Source organism: Melanaphis sacchari, unplaced genomic scaffold (assembly GCF_002803265.2).
Source record: "Melanaphis sacchari strain LSU unplaced genomic scaffold, SCAv2.0 Contig31_pilon_pilon, whole genome shotgun sequence".
Taxonomy (NCBI): Eukaryota; Metazoa; Arthropoda; class Insecta; order Hemiptera; family Aphididae; genus Melanaphis; species Melanaphis sacchari.
The window spans coordinates 1,366,951-1,387,485 of record NW_020271193.1 but is presented as its reverse complement, the minus strand read 5'-3'; the positions used below and the strand labels follow the sequence as shown (position 1 = coordinate 1,387,485).

The following is a 20,535-nucleotide window of genomic DNA, read 5'->3' as shown; positions in this document are numbered from 1 at the left end:
TAAACATACAGTAGATGTTCTTATAGTACCTATTAAAATAGGCCTTCCAAAGCTATCTATAACAGAACAAAGATTTATATTATTTAATTTGTATTTTTTTCCTTAGAATTTTAAAATATCATTATTCATTATATTAGTTCATAATTAAATTAATGTAGGTATGCACGGTAATAGTAAAATACATAATGAACTTACCTTATTTACTACACACACTAAATTGGAACCTATTTAAATTTTATAGCACCTACATTTATTTTATGATATCTTTTTTATCTTACATAGGGAAATTTTTTAAACATTGAACATAAGGGAAGCATTGAATGTATGAAACACACGAGTATATTTTAAATTTAATAAAAATAAAAAAAGTATTTTTTTTTTCAATATAGAATATACACTATTAAAAAAAAACATTACTCTATATATCTGTATGTAATTTAAAAATGTGACACAATATATATTATTTTTTCTTGTATTTACTTTTTTTGAGTTAAAATCAAAAAAAAATATTTGTAGTGATTGTTTTATGCCTAGTCATATAAACTATTACATTATTACTTAGTTTGAATGTTTTTAAGCAAATTCCACACTTGTATCGAAATTTAACTTTAAATTATTTCTTATATGTCTACTTATATCTACTTATATTAGTACTTATAACTTCATCCATATTCATTTCAGCACAGCTACTTTGAAAAATTACCTAAATATGTGAAGATATAATTATTAATAAATAAAAAAATGATTATGTATACAATATATATTATGTGTTATAAATTAAATAATTTAAAACTTTTTTTATTTATTTTTAAAACAATATAAATAAGTTTAAAATAGTTATTTTTATAAATTAAATTAAATCTTTAAATTTTTAAATATATATATTCAAAATTATTTTTCTATTGAAAATTTACTGATTTGTTAATGTATTTATTTAAACAAATTTATTGTTCAATTAAATTTTAAATACCTACACTCTGTCATTAATAAAAACAATATTTATCCTAACTGAATAAAAAATTACTATATTGCTCACCGCTAAAATCATGACAATCTATTTATACTTATTTATATTTTTCTCAATGAATTTTAAAATATTGTTTAATTTTTAATTCAATTTAACCATTTACTTTGTTTATTCAATCATGTAACATAATCATATAATTTTGGATTTTTTTTTTAAACTAAGCTTAATAATGTTTGTAGTTGATATTATATGAACAACAAAAATAAATCTGTAATTAACAAAAATAAAATAGTTTAAGTAAAAAAGAAGTTTGTAATAAGGAACAATTACCATACTTAAAGAAACATATTAAACTTAAGAGCTATGGTGTTAAGTTATTTAATTTTATATTGTAGATGATACATTGTTAATTATTACAAAATATACTTAATTTAATTTAGTTAATAGAAATAAAATAATTTTTAAAATAGGTATAATATTTTATAATTTATCATCTAATCTAATTATTGTATAATGTACAAACTATATATTAGATAAGAATCTTGTGAATCTACAACATTTATTATTTATGTGTCATTAAACAAATTTTGTTTCACAAGTTTCTTGGCTGAAAAATTGATTTGGATATTTGAATAATATCTTTGCAATTTCGTTTGTAATTTTCATGTTGCATAATTCACAGTAAATTGAAAACGTAAAAATAATTTTTTACTAATACAAAGAAAACATATTAAAGCATAATATTTTACAAGATTACGTAGGTATTATAAATTAAGTGCTGTTAATTGCTTTTAAATAGTTTCTGATGTACTACGATCATATGTGACTTTAAATGATGAACATGTTTAAACATTTTACGACAAGTATCACAACTGTATTGAGGAGGAATACCACATTCTTTTCTAATATGTCGTATTAAGTCGCCTTTGTTCTTATAGCTTCTACCACAGTTGTTCATACATGGCCAACGGCTTAATAAACCTGCAAACAAATAAAAGACGTTAGGGAATCATGATAAAATATCATATTGATAAAAAGCAATCAGCATTTATTCAAAAGAATAATAAAGTAAATTCCTATTCATTTCAAATAAAAATAGCTGAAAACTGAGAAAATTATTTTTAATTTTGAGGACACTTAACTGTTTTAATAACTTAGTCTTCATTAAATAAAACATTATATGCGTATAAAATCAAGTCCACTAATAGCAAAACAGTAGACAAAAACTCAATTTTCTGAGTAAAGATGAGACAATCTAAATTATTTATAAAAGCCTAAATATTGTTTTGTTTTAATTTTAATATCTTTGTTAGAAAAATTAATACAGCATAATAATTTACAGTAGAAATTTAACAAACACAATCAAAAAATTTTAAACATTTACATATGCTGAGCATCACTCAACATCATTCTATGGACTTAATAAAACTCAATAATTTATAATTAAAACTGTGATTTTTTATTATAAATTACAATAATTATCATACCTGATTATAAATAAAGCTCATACTATATAATTTAGTTTTATTGTATAAAAAATTTAATTTTGTTTCTATATTGATGCATTACTAATATATTATATTTAGTAAAAGTTCTAAAAAATTAAAAAACTGTTTTGTATTTATGATAATTACTTTATTTTTTTTTTTTTTTTTTTTTTATAAGGATTTTAATAATTTGTTTAACTACATGAATTTAAATTTAATATACATTTATTTTATATCATTTGTAATTGCTACAAAAATATTAAAATAGAGAAATATTTATTCACTTTACCATTTTATTGATTTATACAATTTAACAAGGTTTAAATATTTCGCTATTAATTAAAAAGGAATTATTATTCAGTAATCAGCACATTTTATTTTAATTATTATTAAACTTTGTGTTTAAATACTATTTAAATATTAATTAGTTTCTACAACATATATATGAAAGTACTATATATTACATGCAAAATTATATTATACTTTTATATTGCACTACATACTTTATTAAAATTTATTTTAAATTGTTGTTTCATTTAAATTTTTACTTTTTTAATATGATCCTCCAAAAAACTTCAATTACCTTTTTTAATTTGGATAATTTATTAACTCTACAATAATTTGAATATAAACCTACTATGATGAAAACTAAAGTAATGTCCGTTTAAGATAAACACATTTGATATAGTATACATTTAACAACATTATATATTTATTTAGAAAAATTCAGAACAACAATCTGTAAGATAATTAAAAATTAACACTATAATATGTTGTCTGAATCTATTTATTGAAAATAAAAAATTGATACTAATAAAATTGGGATAAATAAGAAAAATCCTTTGATAATTAAATTTAATAAAATAATTAACAACCCTTTCATTTTATTCTAAGTAATTTAACACAATTAAACTAATTCAAGTTAAATATTGTTAAAACTAAAAAATAACTTAGTATAAATATTATGTTAAAAGTTTTAAATGAAAATTCTGTATATTACATGTATTTTAATCATGATACAAATCTTGTGATTTAACTGTTTTTAACATTAACAATAGTATACAAGTTATTCAGTAAATTATTCAAATACATTATGAACTAATAAATTATGTTTTTTCAATGTGTCTTTACATCTGAACATCCTACCACAAAATATACATTCAAAACTTGGAGGAATATTAGAGCAGGATAATAAATGTCTAGTTAAATGTGCTTTATGCTTAAAAGCTTTTGAGCACTGGATGCATTTATGTTGAGGAGCAACACCACATTCTTTTCTTAAATGTCTAATAAGATTGTGTCTTTCTTTGTAACTTCGACCACATGTATTTGGACACATATACCTTCCACTGATTGAACAAACTGTAAAATTCAATAAAAATGAGTTATGATAAAACATGTTTTTAATAAAAATATGTAAGACAATTAAAACTGTAGAGAAATTAAGCAAAAGCAGTTTTTAACATCATAAGAATAAGAGTTATTTAATATACAATTGTTATTTAAATTTAAAATCTTTATACTTATTCATTTAATAATTTAATATCTATATATATGTATATACCTACTAAATACTAAGCATTGTTATGCTATGGAAAAAAAAAATAAGATAAAAATAGTTAAATAAAAGATATCAACACTGCCTAAGTCTATACATTATAAAACTGTTTAAAATCATATATCTTACAGTGCAATAGCATGTGGCTTAATAACAATTTAATATCATTAATTAAACAATTTTGAAAATAGTTTATATTTACATTTATTTCATAGTATATATAACTCAATACACTTGTACATACACACACATATTACATACCTCTTCTAACATAATAAACATTTACAATCGATAGTACGCATGTTTTATTATATACATAATTGGAAAATCATACATAAGTATTGTTTATTATTTATATATTATAAATGTGAAAAATAAGGATAGTTTCATTGACTATCGTAACTAATAGGTACTCACAGAACACAACATGTTTTTAAGTCAAGCCAAACTAACATCTGTTTGACAAGTTACAAGTTACTTATTACAAATTATTTTAATATTTAATTGAAGTTCAGTCTTTATATTTAATAATTGTTGAAAAGTATATTGTTTATAGTTTCATTGAAATAGAAAACATCAGTAAACAGTAGCCAAGTCCAATGATATAAATATGAATATTATAAATATTATATTTAAAAAATTAATTTATGCATATTATGTTACAATTTTTTTCTCAAGTTGATGCAACTAAATTAAATTAAAATTAAATAGTTTCATTAAAAAAAAATTAATCATATTTATATTTGAAAGTAGATTTTTTCCAAGTTTATCTAATCTACAAAATGTTTATTTCTTGCATTTTTGTGTTAGCAGCTTTCGGTAACAATGTATTTTATTATTAACCTCCAGATGAATTAAGTGATTCGTTTTTAGTCTAAGGGTAGTTATGGGTTAGAAATGTAAGTAATATTCATAGATGGTTCATTATAGTTACTTTTTATTACATTTATTTTAATGTTTTTGTTTCAGTATGTGAGTTTATATATAAGATATAATATCTGTAGAAAAAACCATACTGGATGTTTAACGATCCTATTTTTTTTCTGTTGATAACACTATGGCCAAGTATCAATTCCTGTAAAAAAATTTTTTCCATTTATTACAAACTTTGTATACTTTTTTGAACAAGTTTTTATATAATGGGAGAAATCATCTTTTGAATGCTTTCAAGGCTACTAAGTATACCATTGAAAATTAAAATATTAAATTGTATTTTTAGGTTATTTTAATTGTAAGTTGTCAAAGTTAAAAGAGTTATGAACTATTATAGAGTGTGATTTGAGTGATTCTTTGCGTTTAAACGTTTTCATACAATACAAACATCGATATTGAGGTTCAACACCACACTCTTGTCGACAATGGCGATACAATGAAAACTTTTTTTTATATGTTCTACCGCAATAATTATTTGGACATATCCATCGACCATTTTGTAGCTGTGCTATCCCTATAAAAGATAGATTATAATTAATAATAAAATAAAATTTAAAAATTCATACATACATATTTGAATTTATTAATTTAATGAAAAGCACTTAAAAGCTAATAAAAGATTATTCTAAATTCATAAAAGTAAATAATTAATTCAATGTGAAGTAATTTTTTTTAAAAATTTATCTAGTATTATAGGTTAAAATACTAAAAAAAACTTTATTACTAGTCTAATAGTAATAATAATAATTTTAAACATAATATTTAGTTGGCAACATAGTGACAAATATATTAAAAATATACCTAATAAGTAGTAGAAGTCCTTTTGTTGTTAGAATTATTTATTTTAAACTGTGGTAAAATTTTGGTGATATAATAATATTGTATTTAAAAAATAATGTTAAGAAATATAGTCTATGTATATAATTATAAAAATGTAAGATACACATATATTGTATTTTATTAAGACTAAACTAATAAAAAGAATATTTAATAACATTAAAAAATAATAAATTAATAATAATGTAACAGGAAAATATTAAAATATATAGTTTTAAAAATAGTTGTAAGCGAATTAGATCTCTAGAAAAAGTGTGGCTAACTATTTTTAATTTTCTCTTCTAATATTAATTCTGAAGATAACAACATAAAATTGAATTCTATATAAATAATAAATAGATGATATTAAAATCTGATTATATTTTAATCTATATGGATGTTTCTTAACTGATTTCAAAATTGTTTGGTTCTTATCTTCTTCATTTCATGATACAACAGCTCAATGGCATATTAATAATAATCTTACATGGATTATATATTAAATATACATAAATAAAATGAAATAGTATTTTAATTGAAAGCAAATACAACAATAAAATAAAATGACTAAATATGATTCTACGAGTAGGATATAAATTAAAAAAAAACCACGTAGGATCAGATCTATATGTGCCGTCTACCATAGACAAATTTATACCACAATGCCAAACTAGAAGGTAAAAAATATCTTCTCACATCAAGTACATTTCTCAAAATTTCTCTAAACCAAAATGTAATTTAAATACCATCAAGTATAGGATCAGATTATTCAATTATAACTTAGGCATACTACATTAAAAATTAAGATATTTTCATTGTAAGGTTTTTATCTCTATAAACTAAACAAATCTCTATTGATAACATTATACTACAATAGTAAATCATAACTAAAAAATTCAAATTAATCAAATTATTATTATTTTAAGATCAAATATAAAAAAAAACTAAATATAATAAATACTTATATAACCATTTATAATAATATGATATACATTATACATAATAATATAATTGTATAGTTATACTTGTCATTTTTCAGTTATTACAGTAATAAATCCATAACACACCATGAATTAGTGCTCTATGTGTATTCATGTTTTATAATTTTTGAAATTTTTTATTGCATTCATCACATTGAAATGGAAGAATAACTTAATTTTCTAGAAATAAATGGCTACGTTGATGTTTGTTCAAAGTATTGAAGTGTTTAAAAGATGTTGATACAGCACAAATATTTTTAATAAAATCTCCTTTTTTATTGTTCTTATTGATGTTTTTATTTTTTCAGTTATGTTTTCTGCTTTTTTTCTAGTTGGTTTTTCTAAAAAATAATAAACACCATAATAATTAAATAAAAATACTCATGAAAACAATTATAAATATTAATATTTTAGTAATGTATAAAATCATAATAATATTTCATGTAATAAAAATTACACAATGATTTAACTTGATGTTAATAAGCATAAATAAGCATTTATTATAGTTTTTAAATATAGCCATGTAGAATATTACTCAATATTTTGAACAAATTGTTTCACATTCAATTTGAGACCTTTTATACATCCAAGCATCATAGTATAAATATTTTTTTTGAATGGACAAAAAATATTACAAAATTAATAAACTAGAAATATTAATTTGGTTTATGAAAATCAATAATGATTTAAAGTATTATATATTAATAATTATACTTTATATATTTTAAAATTTATATTTATTATTTACACATTCGCGGTTTTTAAATATGTAAATAAATTATATACATAAATATAAACAAACCATTAAAGATATTCAGTTAGACACATATAAAATGTAATAAATTATTATCAACTCAAGTTTTAAAAGTATAATATTTCATAAGGTACTTAATTTGTCACCTTATAAATATATCACAAATATACAAGAAGTATATTTTTAAAATTTGGAAGCCGAATATAAACTTATTCAGTTTATCAATCAACAAATAAATTATACATCTAAATAAGAATAAAATCAATTAAAATTACTTGGCGAAGAATATATAGAGTTTGGTTACTTGATAAAATTCAATAATAAAAAATCAATGTTGAAAACACAATTAGATTCTATTTCTTTATTAAACATTATTATTGACAATTATGAACCATTTAATTATTAACAGATTTGTAGACCTTGTGGTTGTTTGTAAATATGAATTCCTGCATACATTTATAAATATATTCAAATAAAAAAGAATTTTCAAACATTTCAATTTGCAGGTTATCACATTTTAATTGATTGTACTATCTACAATTTTGAATCACATTCTATAAGTATACCTGAATATTAATATAAAAAAACATATTATTAATATTTAAACATACATAATTAGGTAAATAAAAAAACTATTTATCTTTTAGTTAACATTTTATAAATATAATTAGATGTTAATCTGAATCTCCAATTTGCCATTCACTATAAAATGCATAAACTTCACTTGGTATGCTAGGATCAGAAAGTCTATGTATAGTGTTTTTATGAGTTTTCATGTTGTCCTTGCGTGTGAATTTTTTTTTACAAATATCACATTGAAATTTTGGTGAGACATCACCACATGATAACTGGTGACTTTTCAAATGACTACTACGCTTAAAAAATTTAAAACATTTCGAACAATTATATTGAGGACCAACACCACATTCTTTGGCCAAATGAAAACTTAAATGGGCTTTTCGTTTGTAATTTCGGCCACATTTCGGACACAACCATCTTTCATCTATTAACAAAACAAAACAAATAAAAATAAAAAGTAAAAAATATAGGTGTGTCATGCCTGATATCAAAATATTTTTTTACACATCAACTAGGTATTACTACAAAATAAAGTTAAAGCACAGGATATAAGCACATTTTTGATCAATAAAAACAAACATTGTATAATAATTAATAAATAAACCTAATTAAAAAAAAAAAAAAAACAACAACAACAACAACAATAATCAAAATAATTGGGTTTTGGATATAGAAATAAGTAGTATTAAACTTTCAAAAAAAAAATAAAAATTAAAGTGCAATATAACCTATATTTATATATAAATCAAATTTCAAAATATGCATTTTAATTAAAATGTAAGAAAATTGTCTTAGACAAGTATTTCTTAAATATTTTGTACAAATATAACCCTCTAAAATTTGTTTTCTTTCATCAAAATGTTTCAAACATATATAAAATATAGTTGGCCATCTTCCAATATGCAGTCAATTGCTATTTTGTGTACTACCTATCTATAATTATGAGTGTAGTACATTATCTACCAATGCTTTTTATTCTATAATAACTAGGAGATTTTTACCATTGTGGTTATTGTTTTATTTATTATAACATTTATAATAAATATAAATTTTATAAAATGTATCTATATATTTCTCAGAGTTAATATTTTAAAACCAATACTATTATTGGTAAGAACAGTTAAGTTGATTTATGTGTTGCATGCAATATATTAGTTACTCTGACTAGTATATTATATTTATAAATCATAATAAACTATTTAAAACACTTGTATAGTTTATTTTCAATTGAGGAATTCAGTCAAATTACACTATTATAAATAATAATTAAATAATTGTTTTTAAATTTAAAATAAATCAAATCAAAATATTTTGTTTTTTTCACAATTACTTTATTTAATGCTATTTGTATCATATATTGCATACTATACCTTTATTATTATGGTACATCATAGTTTATTGATAGACCCTGTATTTTTTTGTACAGTGCATACTGGAAGACAGCTAAATAATGATTTTTATGTTTCATTAATCCAAGTATAATCACCATAAAGTGTATATTTTTATAACTGAAGTTTTTTCTCATGTATACAATACATAAATGCACTTTAATTTTCTTTTTTAGAAGTGTTTATCATCTTTCTAAGCAGGATTAAGGATATAAGACCTATTAGAACTCGTATATAAGAACTACTGGAGTCTAAAAGTGTGTAGAGAATGTAAATATGTACATACATGAAATCATTAATAAGAAATTGGCAAAAATTCAATATTTTAAAATAGAATATGGAAAATTTTAATATTTATAAATATAGATAAACAGAAAAATACAGGTTTCTTCACTCTCTTCAGAATCTAAAACACAAATAATTAAATTCATAGAATTTATTTTATGTAATAAATTTATAAATGAACATTAAATGTTTTTTGAGATGTTCATTTCTTCTGAAGTTTTTAGTGTAAAAGATACAAGTAAACTGAGGAGGAATTTCAGATTTATGCAACATTATTTTTATGTTTGTAACTTTTTTCACATTTATTTGGACACTATAACATTTGTTTTTGATATTATTTAATACTGCAAGCATAATAAAATATATAATATATATTATACAAAACAAATATTCAAATATCATAATAAACAATTGTATAATTTAATAATTATTCAAATATTTCTTAATTTATTTTTTATTCACACTTTTTGAATGAGTAAAAATACGTAAATAAATTTCTTGAATTTAAAAATGATTTTATAAGTATGACAAAGATATTATTACTACATAAAAAATTTGGTAAAACATATAAAATGTTTATAATTTAAAAAAAAAAAAAATTGAAACTTAAAATATAGGAATAATACAAATAAATATTAATATTTTTTAATAGATAAAAGTAATATTTTTAACCGAAATAAAACTTAGGTTAATGAATAACTGACATATGGTAGTTGAGATTGTATTTTTGAGAACATTTTTAAAGAAAATAAAATTATTGGAATTGAGATTCTATGTTCAATTCATACACAGTCTTTTCTTTGATAAGACCAACCACAGTTTGGACAAAAATGGGATTTAATAATTTGAGCTAGAAATAAAAAAAAAGTATATTTTACGTTGAAACTGTTAATAAACAATAATACAATAATACATTTTTTATTCTACACTATTATGGACTTATACTCGAAACTAGAAAGTTAATTTATTTTAACTCTAATTTGGAGGTAGGAATAATTTAAAAAAATTAATTAGTTCAAGTTTAAGTTGATTAAATTTAACTAAAAGTAAATTATATTGTTTCATTGGTAGACACAAAATTATAGTAAACAATAAACAATAAAATACAAAAATATTATTTATAAATTTATATAAATTTATCAACTATTATAATACTATAAACAACATGGTGTCATAGTAAGTACTTTTCACAGACAAGTTTTGTTCAAATTTATAAATGTTAAATTTTTTATCAGATAATTATAAAAACAACTCTTCAAAGAAATATTCAGGAAATGTTGCATTTTATCGACACACACTTATGATATAATATTTACCTCAAAGAACAGTACAAAATAGTATTACAAGTTATAAATTTTAACCAAGAAAGTTAACTTATCAATGAAAAAGCTAAAAATATTCTCATTCATAGTAGGAACTTAATTATCTTAAGTTCTAAAGAAATAAGATAACAGTTAAAAAAAAATATTTATATTATGCTTATAAAAAATATATATAATTACTCACAGTTACCATTCCCAAAATGTTTTAAACTTTTAAAATAGAGATAAGTTTCTAGTCTTTACAATAATGAGAGAGTGCCAAGCTTAGAAAATAAATATATGCATCTCTTCAGACACTCGGTATAATATATGACCAACAAAACACCCATATAATCATTTACAGTGGTAGACCAAAAAGCTCAATTTTGACATAACTATGTAAACTTTTTTTTGATACCTTTATTAAGAATAGTATTATATATTTAAATATATTGTATGTGTATAATAATTTTAGATTCAAATTCAGATGCTTATTGATTACTTAAAATAATTCCAAATAAATACCTTAAATAGATACTTACTACCTATCTAATATACGCAGAAAGTATAATATCATTTTTATTATAAAATGAGTAAATTTGGAAACTGTAGTGGTGGAGCGGTGGAGGACAGCCCCACGGATTTGTGAGGTTTGATATTAGGGAGTGGTGGTGGTAAATACTTAAACATGAAATTATGTTATTTAAAATTTAAGTTCAGTCTGCCACTGATCATTTATCATCTGTCGACTGTTGATATTATACATAGTATAGAAAATTAGCATTAATTACAGTTTATTTAATTTAAATAAATTTGATTCTTAAGTCCTTCAAATGAAAATATCATACCTGAAAAATTTAAATAGATAGTTAGTTATAATTACTCACTTAAATATAAAAATAGTTATTTTAATGAATTTATATTATAAATATAACAATAAATTATTAAACAACAAATGTAAAAATGATGCACAGAAAACCAAAAATAAATATCTCATTTTATGAATAAGATATTTATATTATTATTAATATTCATCATCATTACCATTTATTAATTTATCTTCTTCCATATTAATGACCAACACTGTTGCCTCACAAAGTTGCGATACATAGTTTGATTACCTTTGGTAAAATGTTTATGTTAGTATATATATATTTAAAGAAGGTAAAAATACTTCTAATATATAAAATAAAGCTTTGATACAACCAGTAAAATAATATAATCAATGATAAATATTGATATTTTGATTAGCTTGACCAAAATTAACAGATTTCTTAAGAAAATAAAAAACAAGTTTTTATATAAACATATATAAGCAACAGTTTATGACGTATATTAAAATATTTATAAAATTACAGTACCTTTTAATAAAATATTCAATTATTTAATCAAAATGTAATTATTAATTGCAAATAACCAGCTAATATATTTTTTTAGATTTTTGGTAAAAAAATATATTTTTACAGGTTTTGTAGTTAAATGTTTTTGTTTTCTTGATTTTCTAAAATATTTAAGTTATTTCATGAATAATTGTAAAAACATTTTGTATGTAATACATAGAAATGTATTTCAGAATTGTTAAACTTATCATAAACATATTATATTATATAACAATGAATAAATTATACAATTTTTATGATAAAATACCATGCAAATAATCATTAGCAATATTAAAAAATAAGTTTTTATCATTAAAAATTTAATTGAACAACATAAAAATGAAAAATAAATTTTAATCTCAATTAATAGTATTAAATAATCATATACTCACATCACATTACATACATTATTCAACAAGGTTAACCAATTTTATTCATAGTATATTAGTTATTACAATAAAAATAAAGTAATAAATATATATATTAATAAAATGTACTTAAATTCATATTAAAATTGGTGTATATAAGAAACCATCAATTATTCATATATTTTTTAAATAAAAACTTTTTATAAATGACTAGGTAAATTGTTATGCATATTAAACCGATGATCTCTAAGTGTTGTATTACGAGTAAATGATTTCATACATATATCACAACGAAATTGAGGTTCAAGACCGCATTCATATCGTTTGTGTCTAATTAAGCTTCCCATATTACGATATTTACGCCGACACCCATCACAATAATAAAAACCTAAAAAACAAAAAACAAACGAAAAAAACAAGGACTGAATTTAAATACAACAAAATTGAAAATTGTATTCAAGTGCACAAACATAAAGCAAAAAATATATATATATTGAAATCTATGATATATCACTATGATAAAAAAAATTCTGAGCGTAATTTCAACTTAGTCAAAACTATTCAAGACTTTTATAAATAAATACATGATTTTAAATGTTTGAATAAAATTTTTTTGAAAAAAAAAATATGATAAAAATAGCTTGTTTGCTCAGAATTAGTTATGTGCTATTTCAAATATGCTTTTATCAAATTAAGGTTAGTCAAATATCCTTAGTTTGTATAACATATTTTTATCCACGAAATGAAATATATTATTGTAATATCAAAATGTGTAGTATTTTATAGTTGCATGCATCACACTTCAGCTCTAGTATTAAAATTTAACATTATAAAATATCAAAAAAATAATACACCAAATATAATATGTAATATACTAAAACAGTGTAAATGTGTGTGTATAAACCCAAACTATAAATATTGTTAATAGATAACATTTTAAAGGTAGTAATAGACTGTTTGAAAAATTCACATGAAAAAAAAATGATCTTAAAAAATAATTAACAAAATAATAAAAACATATTAGTAATTACTAATTTATACAACAACAAAAAATAAAAAATATTTACAATTTTATTGAGTTAATAATAAATTATTAATTATATAATTTAGTTATAAATATTTTACATTTTAATATTTTGTTAATCAAAATCAAATACATAATATAAATACATTTATTTAGGAACTTTATTATGGATAATTCAATAGGTACTTATATTTTAAGCAGCGTCTATGATTTTTGAATAAATAATTACAGAATGAAAAAATTAGCTTAAAATATATTAAGCACATTGCTTTTAATCACTTTAACTGCAATACTTTAAAATTTTGAATGTTTGAGTCTACGGAATTGAGCTAATGTGTTTTTAAAAAATTTAAAATAGTAAATTTTATTTTATTAGAAAAAATAAACAAATTAAATTATTAAGCATTGCTGCCATGATGTAAATATTTTATTGTTTATTATTAATTAAACTGATTAAGTCTTGGCCACTAAACAGTATTTTTAAACTCAAAATGATTATTAATTAAAATGATTTTACAATTACTTTATAGAGTTAATGAAAATCTTAAATAAAATGTTAAAAGGTCATCAATGAAAAATGTATCATTAAATTATGCTTTTCCACATATATTTTACTATTTTAAATTGATTATAATTACATATATATTTGATTTACAATTATTTTAATAAAGATAGGTAACAATATGGATACATTGTTATAATAATTAAGCATTATAATTTTAACTTTGTTCATTCACCAAAGTTTCAATGATATTAGGCTGGTTGTCAATATACTTGTGTACAGATATCATATGTCGTTTTAAATTTGAATATCGGCTAGATGTCTTTGGACAAAATTGACATTTGAATTTTGGATTTATTCCACATTCATTATTCATATGATATGTCAAACTACATTTGTTTTTGTAATTTCGACCACAATGTTTGTTAGGACAATAGAATCTGGTTTCAAATTGTGCAATTCCTGAAATAATTTATAAAATTTTAAAAAACAAATATTTAAAAACACATGTAAAACTTATATTTTATAATATTATTAGAAGCAAAGGAAGCTTGGCATAGAACACAATACAATCTTTGTTATATTCAATAATTAGTAAAAATCCTGAATTCAAGATTTAGCATTAATAATTAATTTAGGTAGACAGTGTACAATTACTTAATTTTTATTTTCATGATGATCTTCACAAGCTAAAAATAAGCTACTTTATTTGTGACAAATAAAAAATTGAAAAATTAATCACTTTTAAATAATTAAGTAAAGAAGTCAGGGCAAGTAAATACATAACCATTGATTTAATTTTACATTTAACATTTTTTTGCAAAATAAATCTAGTCATTTAAGTCTAAATCTATAATTTAGTTGTAATATTAGATTTTTGTGTCTTTCTGAAAATTGTTTTTACTTAAATGTAGTTTTAGTAAATTATCTATGTTTTAAAATGTTGGTTAGTATTTTTAAATACTAAGAGAATACTAAATCCAGATGCATTTTCTCTGTCACAAATATACAACATAGCAAATAGTCTACAATATGCTCTGTATAATATTATGCTTTCCTTTAAGTTTGAAAATAAATTTTGGTAATAAATTCATTCTAATATTAATGCTAGCAACAAAAAACTGGTTCTACTTAGTCTAAATTAGTTGTTGCTAGTTTGTAAGCAGAGAACATTACTTAAGTAAAAAGATTTAAATTAATTAATTTTAATACTATGTATCTAACTAATATAATACAGTGATACCTCCAAATACCGGACACTCTTGGTCACCGTAATTTTGTCTGTTATTTAGAGATGTCTGCTAATCAAGGGGGGGGGGTAAATTATTGAAAATAATTTGGAGAAATTAATAATTACACATGTACAACATTTATTATTTATGTGTAGAATATGTTGATATACATATGAAATTATTTTAATGTAAATATAAATTGTACATATAATTTATTGTGCATGAAAAAATAAGTAAAAATGTAAACAAAAATAATTTTAAAATAAAAATTAACATTTATTGAAAAAATCAGTTACTGTAACTTGCAGGTTAAGACATTTATGCGTAGTAACCTATCCTACCACGTTAAAATGCAATGAAATCACAAACATAATTAAATACAAATAGGATAACTCCACAGAACATAATCTAGAAAATGATTTCATTGACACGACAATGGACAGATAAAATTAACTATAACTGTATAATAATTTATAATACATAATATTAAGATTAGATTAAATTGGCATTACACAATTATTCTATATTAATAATAAAAATTATTGAAATCAAAATTAAATTGTCATAAAAGTATCCATTTTATTTAGGGGTTTTTCTATATGAAAATAATAAAAATGTTCCAGTATCCATAAACATGTCCATTATTTGGAGGAATCCGTCAAGGGAGGTTTCACTGTAATTGATAATTAAATAAAATACATTATCATTAATAAACATAACTATCATGATTATTAAAGGTTTCTGTTTACTTAATATTGTTTTAAATTGAGCTAAGAATATGTATTTGAAATTTTAGACACATTAAATTATTAAAAAGGGAAATTATAAGATATAAAGAAAAATGGTGGATGGTCAAACAGAGCCCAATTATTGGGGACTTTATTACTTGTTTTGCAAAATTCACCTCTGCTCAAGATATTAATGAATTATACATTTAAATATTTAATACAAAATGACTAATATAACTATGCATCATACATAATGAACAATCAGTTAACTATAATCTACAGTTTACTACATATAATAAAAATTTAATAAAATAATCATATATTTATCTTTAACGTCATATTAAACTGGCAAATCTAATAAGATGAATTAAAATAATGCAAAAAATTAATTAAAAGAAATCTTGAAAAGATAAATTATTATGATCAAGACAATACTAAGAGAAAAAATATGAATCTAATAAATTGATCATTTTCTTTTAGAATTTAATATGACTTTAAAAGATATTGATATAAATTGATACGTTCTTATTTTATAACTATTTTTTATTTATAGGTTAATATATATTATTTTATGATTTAAAATATTTTAATATTTTAACTTTTAAGTTTAGTTGCTAATATTTTGATGTATGAAATTTAAAATTATATTTTATTTGTATAATAATCATACCAATAAACAACAATGAAAATGTTAAGTAAAAATAGCACCGTTTATTAGCCATTTGTCAACAATAATACTGATAATAAAATTAATAATAATAATAATTTAAGACATATTTTTAATATTAAATAACAGATATAAGTTATAACAAACAATATTTATATTGGTTTATTTTTGAAAAATTAAAAACAACTTACTTTTTTCAATACTTTTGAAAAAAAAAAATTATCTTAAGTATATAGATACAAATATATCGTACACAGTTAACACATTTAAAAATATATGGCATTAGTAATCATTATAGAACATTCTAAAAAATGTAGCTAGTTTTAAATGGCGATATATTTTGGAATTTATCCAATATACATTTGTAAGACACTTTATATACTGTATAATATAAAGTACATCTATACATATAAAATAAATGTATTAATTAAATATTATAAAATTGGCATAGAACTTATATTAAACTTAGTTATATTATACCTATTATAATAAGTGGAATGTAAAGATAATTATTATAAATTTTTATTCTTAACATATGAACGAATGTGAATGAATAATATAATAAAATATTTACTTAACATTTTTATTTTTAAAAATAAATCATACATAAACAGCAATATCAATATACAAAAAAAAAAAAAAAAAAAAAAATGTAACAAATTTATTTATTAATAAATAACACATAATAATATTAAAATACAAATTAAATTTTTGACCATATTTGTCAATTTAAATTTCAACCTTTTTTTTAGCATAGCAATAAATAATAATAAATAGTTTATACATTAAGACTGATAAATTATAAAACATTTGTATTCTTATTTAGATTCTACTTAGATATAATTATAAATTCTTTATATGAGTATATTCAAATATAATTTAAATCTAATATTTAGATTAAAACTTTAGTAATTATGAATAAATAGATTTAAATATTGAGTTTTAACATCAAAACACAAATATATAAATTATAAATCTATATTAAACTATTATTTGGTAATAGATATAATAAAACACTATTGTATGATTCAAAGTTTTACATGTTTAATAAATTAAATTAGCAAATGATAGTCGTGGTTTCTAAAGAGTGAAAATATTAATAGGATAATACAAGCAAATAATCTCATAAGTTTGGCATAATATTATGAACAGCGATCATGTGCTGTTTTAAATTAGATTTAAGGGCACACCGTTTTTCACATATTGTACATGAATACTTAGGTTGCTTGCCGCACTCAAACTTCAAATGCCTGGTTAAAGAACCCCGGTTTTGATAGAATCGTCCACAACTGATATTTTGACAACTGTATACAGTTTGGTACGAAGAAAATGAATATTTCTGTTGCCCTAAAATTTAATAAACCATACATGTATAGAAGAGCAACATTTATGAATAGTTTTTGTAAAACTCTTAAGATTAAGAAAAGCAATAAAAAAAAAATTAAAAATAAAGGTATTAGGATTGCACTTTATTATTACCAGTTCTTTTTAATCATAACTTTTATTTTAAAGAAATTGACAATAGTTGATATTAATTACTCCGAATAGACATATAATTATAACACTTCAATAAATAATTTTAAATATAAGTAGTAAACAGCTTTAACAAATAATTCAAAAAATTAGGCACTTATAAAAACAACAAAGGTAATATTTTGTTTTGCGAGTGTAAATTTGTATAGATATCAAACAGCCACAAAATAAGAATCTTTTTCACTATGATTCAATTTAAATATTGTATAATATGTTTATTTAGACCTTGAACTAGATGTAATCTATCTATGAGTGTACATTAAGTCATCTTCCAGGTATAAAAATCAAATTTGAAAAAAATGCACATTTTACTTTATTCTAAAATAAGAGACTTTTAAACAAAAATTTATTTTTAAATTTTTTAATACTATTTTATAGAAAATATAATTTTTTTTTTTATTGTTGTATTATAATTTATTTATGAATTTTTTGATTACTTTGCCCTCTCAAGATCTGTGGATACCTATAGACATATTGGCAAACTAAATAATTAAAAAATGTAATCTACACATCAGGCAGCATTTTAACTCTTACATAAATAAAACACTTACACAAATTAATTGCTTTTTATGTCTTCAAACACAGTAATTTTGAGATTTCAGTTGTTAAATTAATTAATTATTAAATTTTCTGCGACCACGTAATGATGGTAATGGCGCAATTGGTTCTATATTGCAGAAGGTTTTGTGTACTTGAACAATATGCGATTTCATATTCGATTTTTGATAACATTTTTTATCACAAAATGGACAAAAAAACTTAGGTTGAGTACCGCACTCGTTTCTTAAATGGCATTGCAAAGATATCTTATTTTTGTATGTACGACCGCATCCATTTGGACAACTGATTCGTTCACTGTTTTTAAATATACCTATAATATAAAAACAAAATTATTTTTAAAATAAAGATAAAATGCCAACAACACATAATAATACAATTAATAATAATGATAGTTATGATAAACAAAAGTAATAATAATAATAATCAATAAGTCAATAAACAAACTAAATACTGTTGTTGAGTCCAAAACGCCTATAAAATAATAACTATCAAACAATTTCATAATATGTGGCAAGCAAAGCATTCATTTATTAAGCTTTTATACCAACTTTAATATCAATGATGACAGTTACTGAAATAATGACAAACATTTATCGTTTATAAAATATTTCATAATAATGTGATAATTACACTTCTAATAAAAGATTTTACTATATAATTAAAAAAAAATTATAATTTAATTGTCATTCAGTTATTTTTTTATCCACTGATATTTTAATTGAATATTTAATAATCAAAGTCTAACAAGAAGTATATTGGTTTATAAATAAATGAACTACAAATTACATATTTAAAATAATATAATGAACATAAATTATAAATTTATATAGTTTCATACCAAACTTTATAAAAATATAGTTTTTATTTCTATTAAATTAAATTGAAAATATAAAAATAATGTTCTAAATTTGTTATATCAGTATTTTAAGTAAACTGTTTTAAGTTTTGCTCTGCTAAACAAGTATTATATCTTATTTTTATTTGATATTAGCACAAGAAATATGTACTTACAGTAGATATGTAATTTTTATGCGTGTGTGTATATATGTTTATGGTCTTATTAAGAAGTAAAGCAAAGTAATATCTTCTACTATTAATATTACACTATATAATTCATCAAAAAAAAATATTTTGATCTTTAGACTGAACAATATGAAAGTTTAAAATCAATATCTAAGAGATATAAAAATTTATAAAATATAAATATATCATAATTTGTTACAGAAAATTAGTATAATTTAAAAATATATGATGCATGTTCAATTTTTATAAGATCATTCACATATGATCACTACCATGGTTAAATAAAATACAATTTAACCATAATCACTAGTTCCATGACCTAGAACAATCATAATTACTTTATAACTATAACTTTAATCAGATTTTGAACAAAGTTATAAAAAGCAACTTAATAAATTATAATTAAAATACAATTTAAGTTAAACAAAATTAATAATATAACTAACTTTATTTAATAATATAATATAAAT

General features: G+C 20.7%; 3 protein-coding genes across 4 annotated transcripts; all 3 read right to left on the bottom strand.

Moving 5' to 3' along the window:
• Window positions 1-1,748: 1,748 nt before the first annotated feature.
• On the bottom strand, window positions 1,749-4,154 carry LOC112596446 (zinc finger protein 586-like). The gene is made up of 3 exons (XM_025342134.1): window positions 4,142-4,154; window positions 3,586-3,816; window positions 1,749-1,948 (listed from the first exon to the last, which is right to left on the bottom strand). Exons 1-3 carry the CDS (start codon window positions 4,152-4,154, stop codon window positions 1,749-1,751), a joined length of 444 nt encoding a protein of 147 aa, XP_025197919.1.
• Window positions 4,155-4,750: 596 nt separating this feature from the next.
• LOC112596289 (zinc finger protein PLAGL2-like) lies at window positions 4,751-7,063 on the bottom strand. Its single transcript, XM_025341883.1, has 2 exons — window positions 6,787-7,063; window positions 4,751-5,459 (listed from the first exon to the last, which is right to left on the bottom strand). The coding sequence occupies exons 1-2, from the start codon at window positions 6,791-6,793 to the stop codon at window positions 5,233-5,235; spliced, it is 234 nt and encodes a 77-aa protein (XP_025197668.1). The 5' UTR covers window positions 6,794-7,063; the 3' UTR covers window positions 4,751-5,232.
• Window positions 7,064-8,010: 947 nt separating this feature from the next.
• Window positions 8,011-12,168, bottom strand: LOC112596284 (zinc finger protein 25-like). 2 transcript variants are annotated; one of them, XM_025341876.1, is made up of 2 exons: window positions 12,093-12,168; window positions 8,011-8,498 (listed from the first exon to the last, which is right to left on the bottom strand). In XM_025341876.1, the coding sequence occupies exons 1-2, from the start codon at window positions 12,115-12,117 to the stop codon at window positions 8,170-8,172; spliced, it is 354 nt and encodes a 117-aa protein (XP_025197661.1). In that variant the 5' UTR covers window positions 12,118-12,168; the 3' UTR covers window positions 8,011-8,169. The 2 variants fall into 2 exon arrangements, with proteins under 2 accessions (XP_025197661.1, XP_025197662.1); XM_025341877.1 differs by lacking the exon at window positions 12,093-12,168 and adding an exon at window positions 9,445-9,698.
• Between the last annotated feature and the right edge of the window lie 8,367 nt (window positions 12,169-20,535).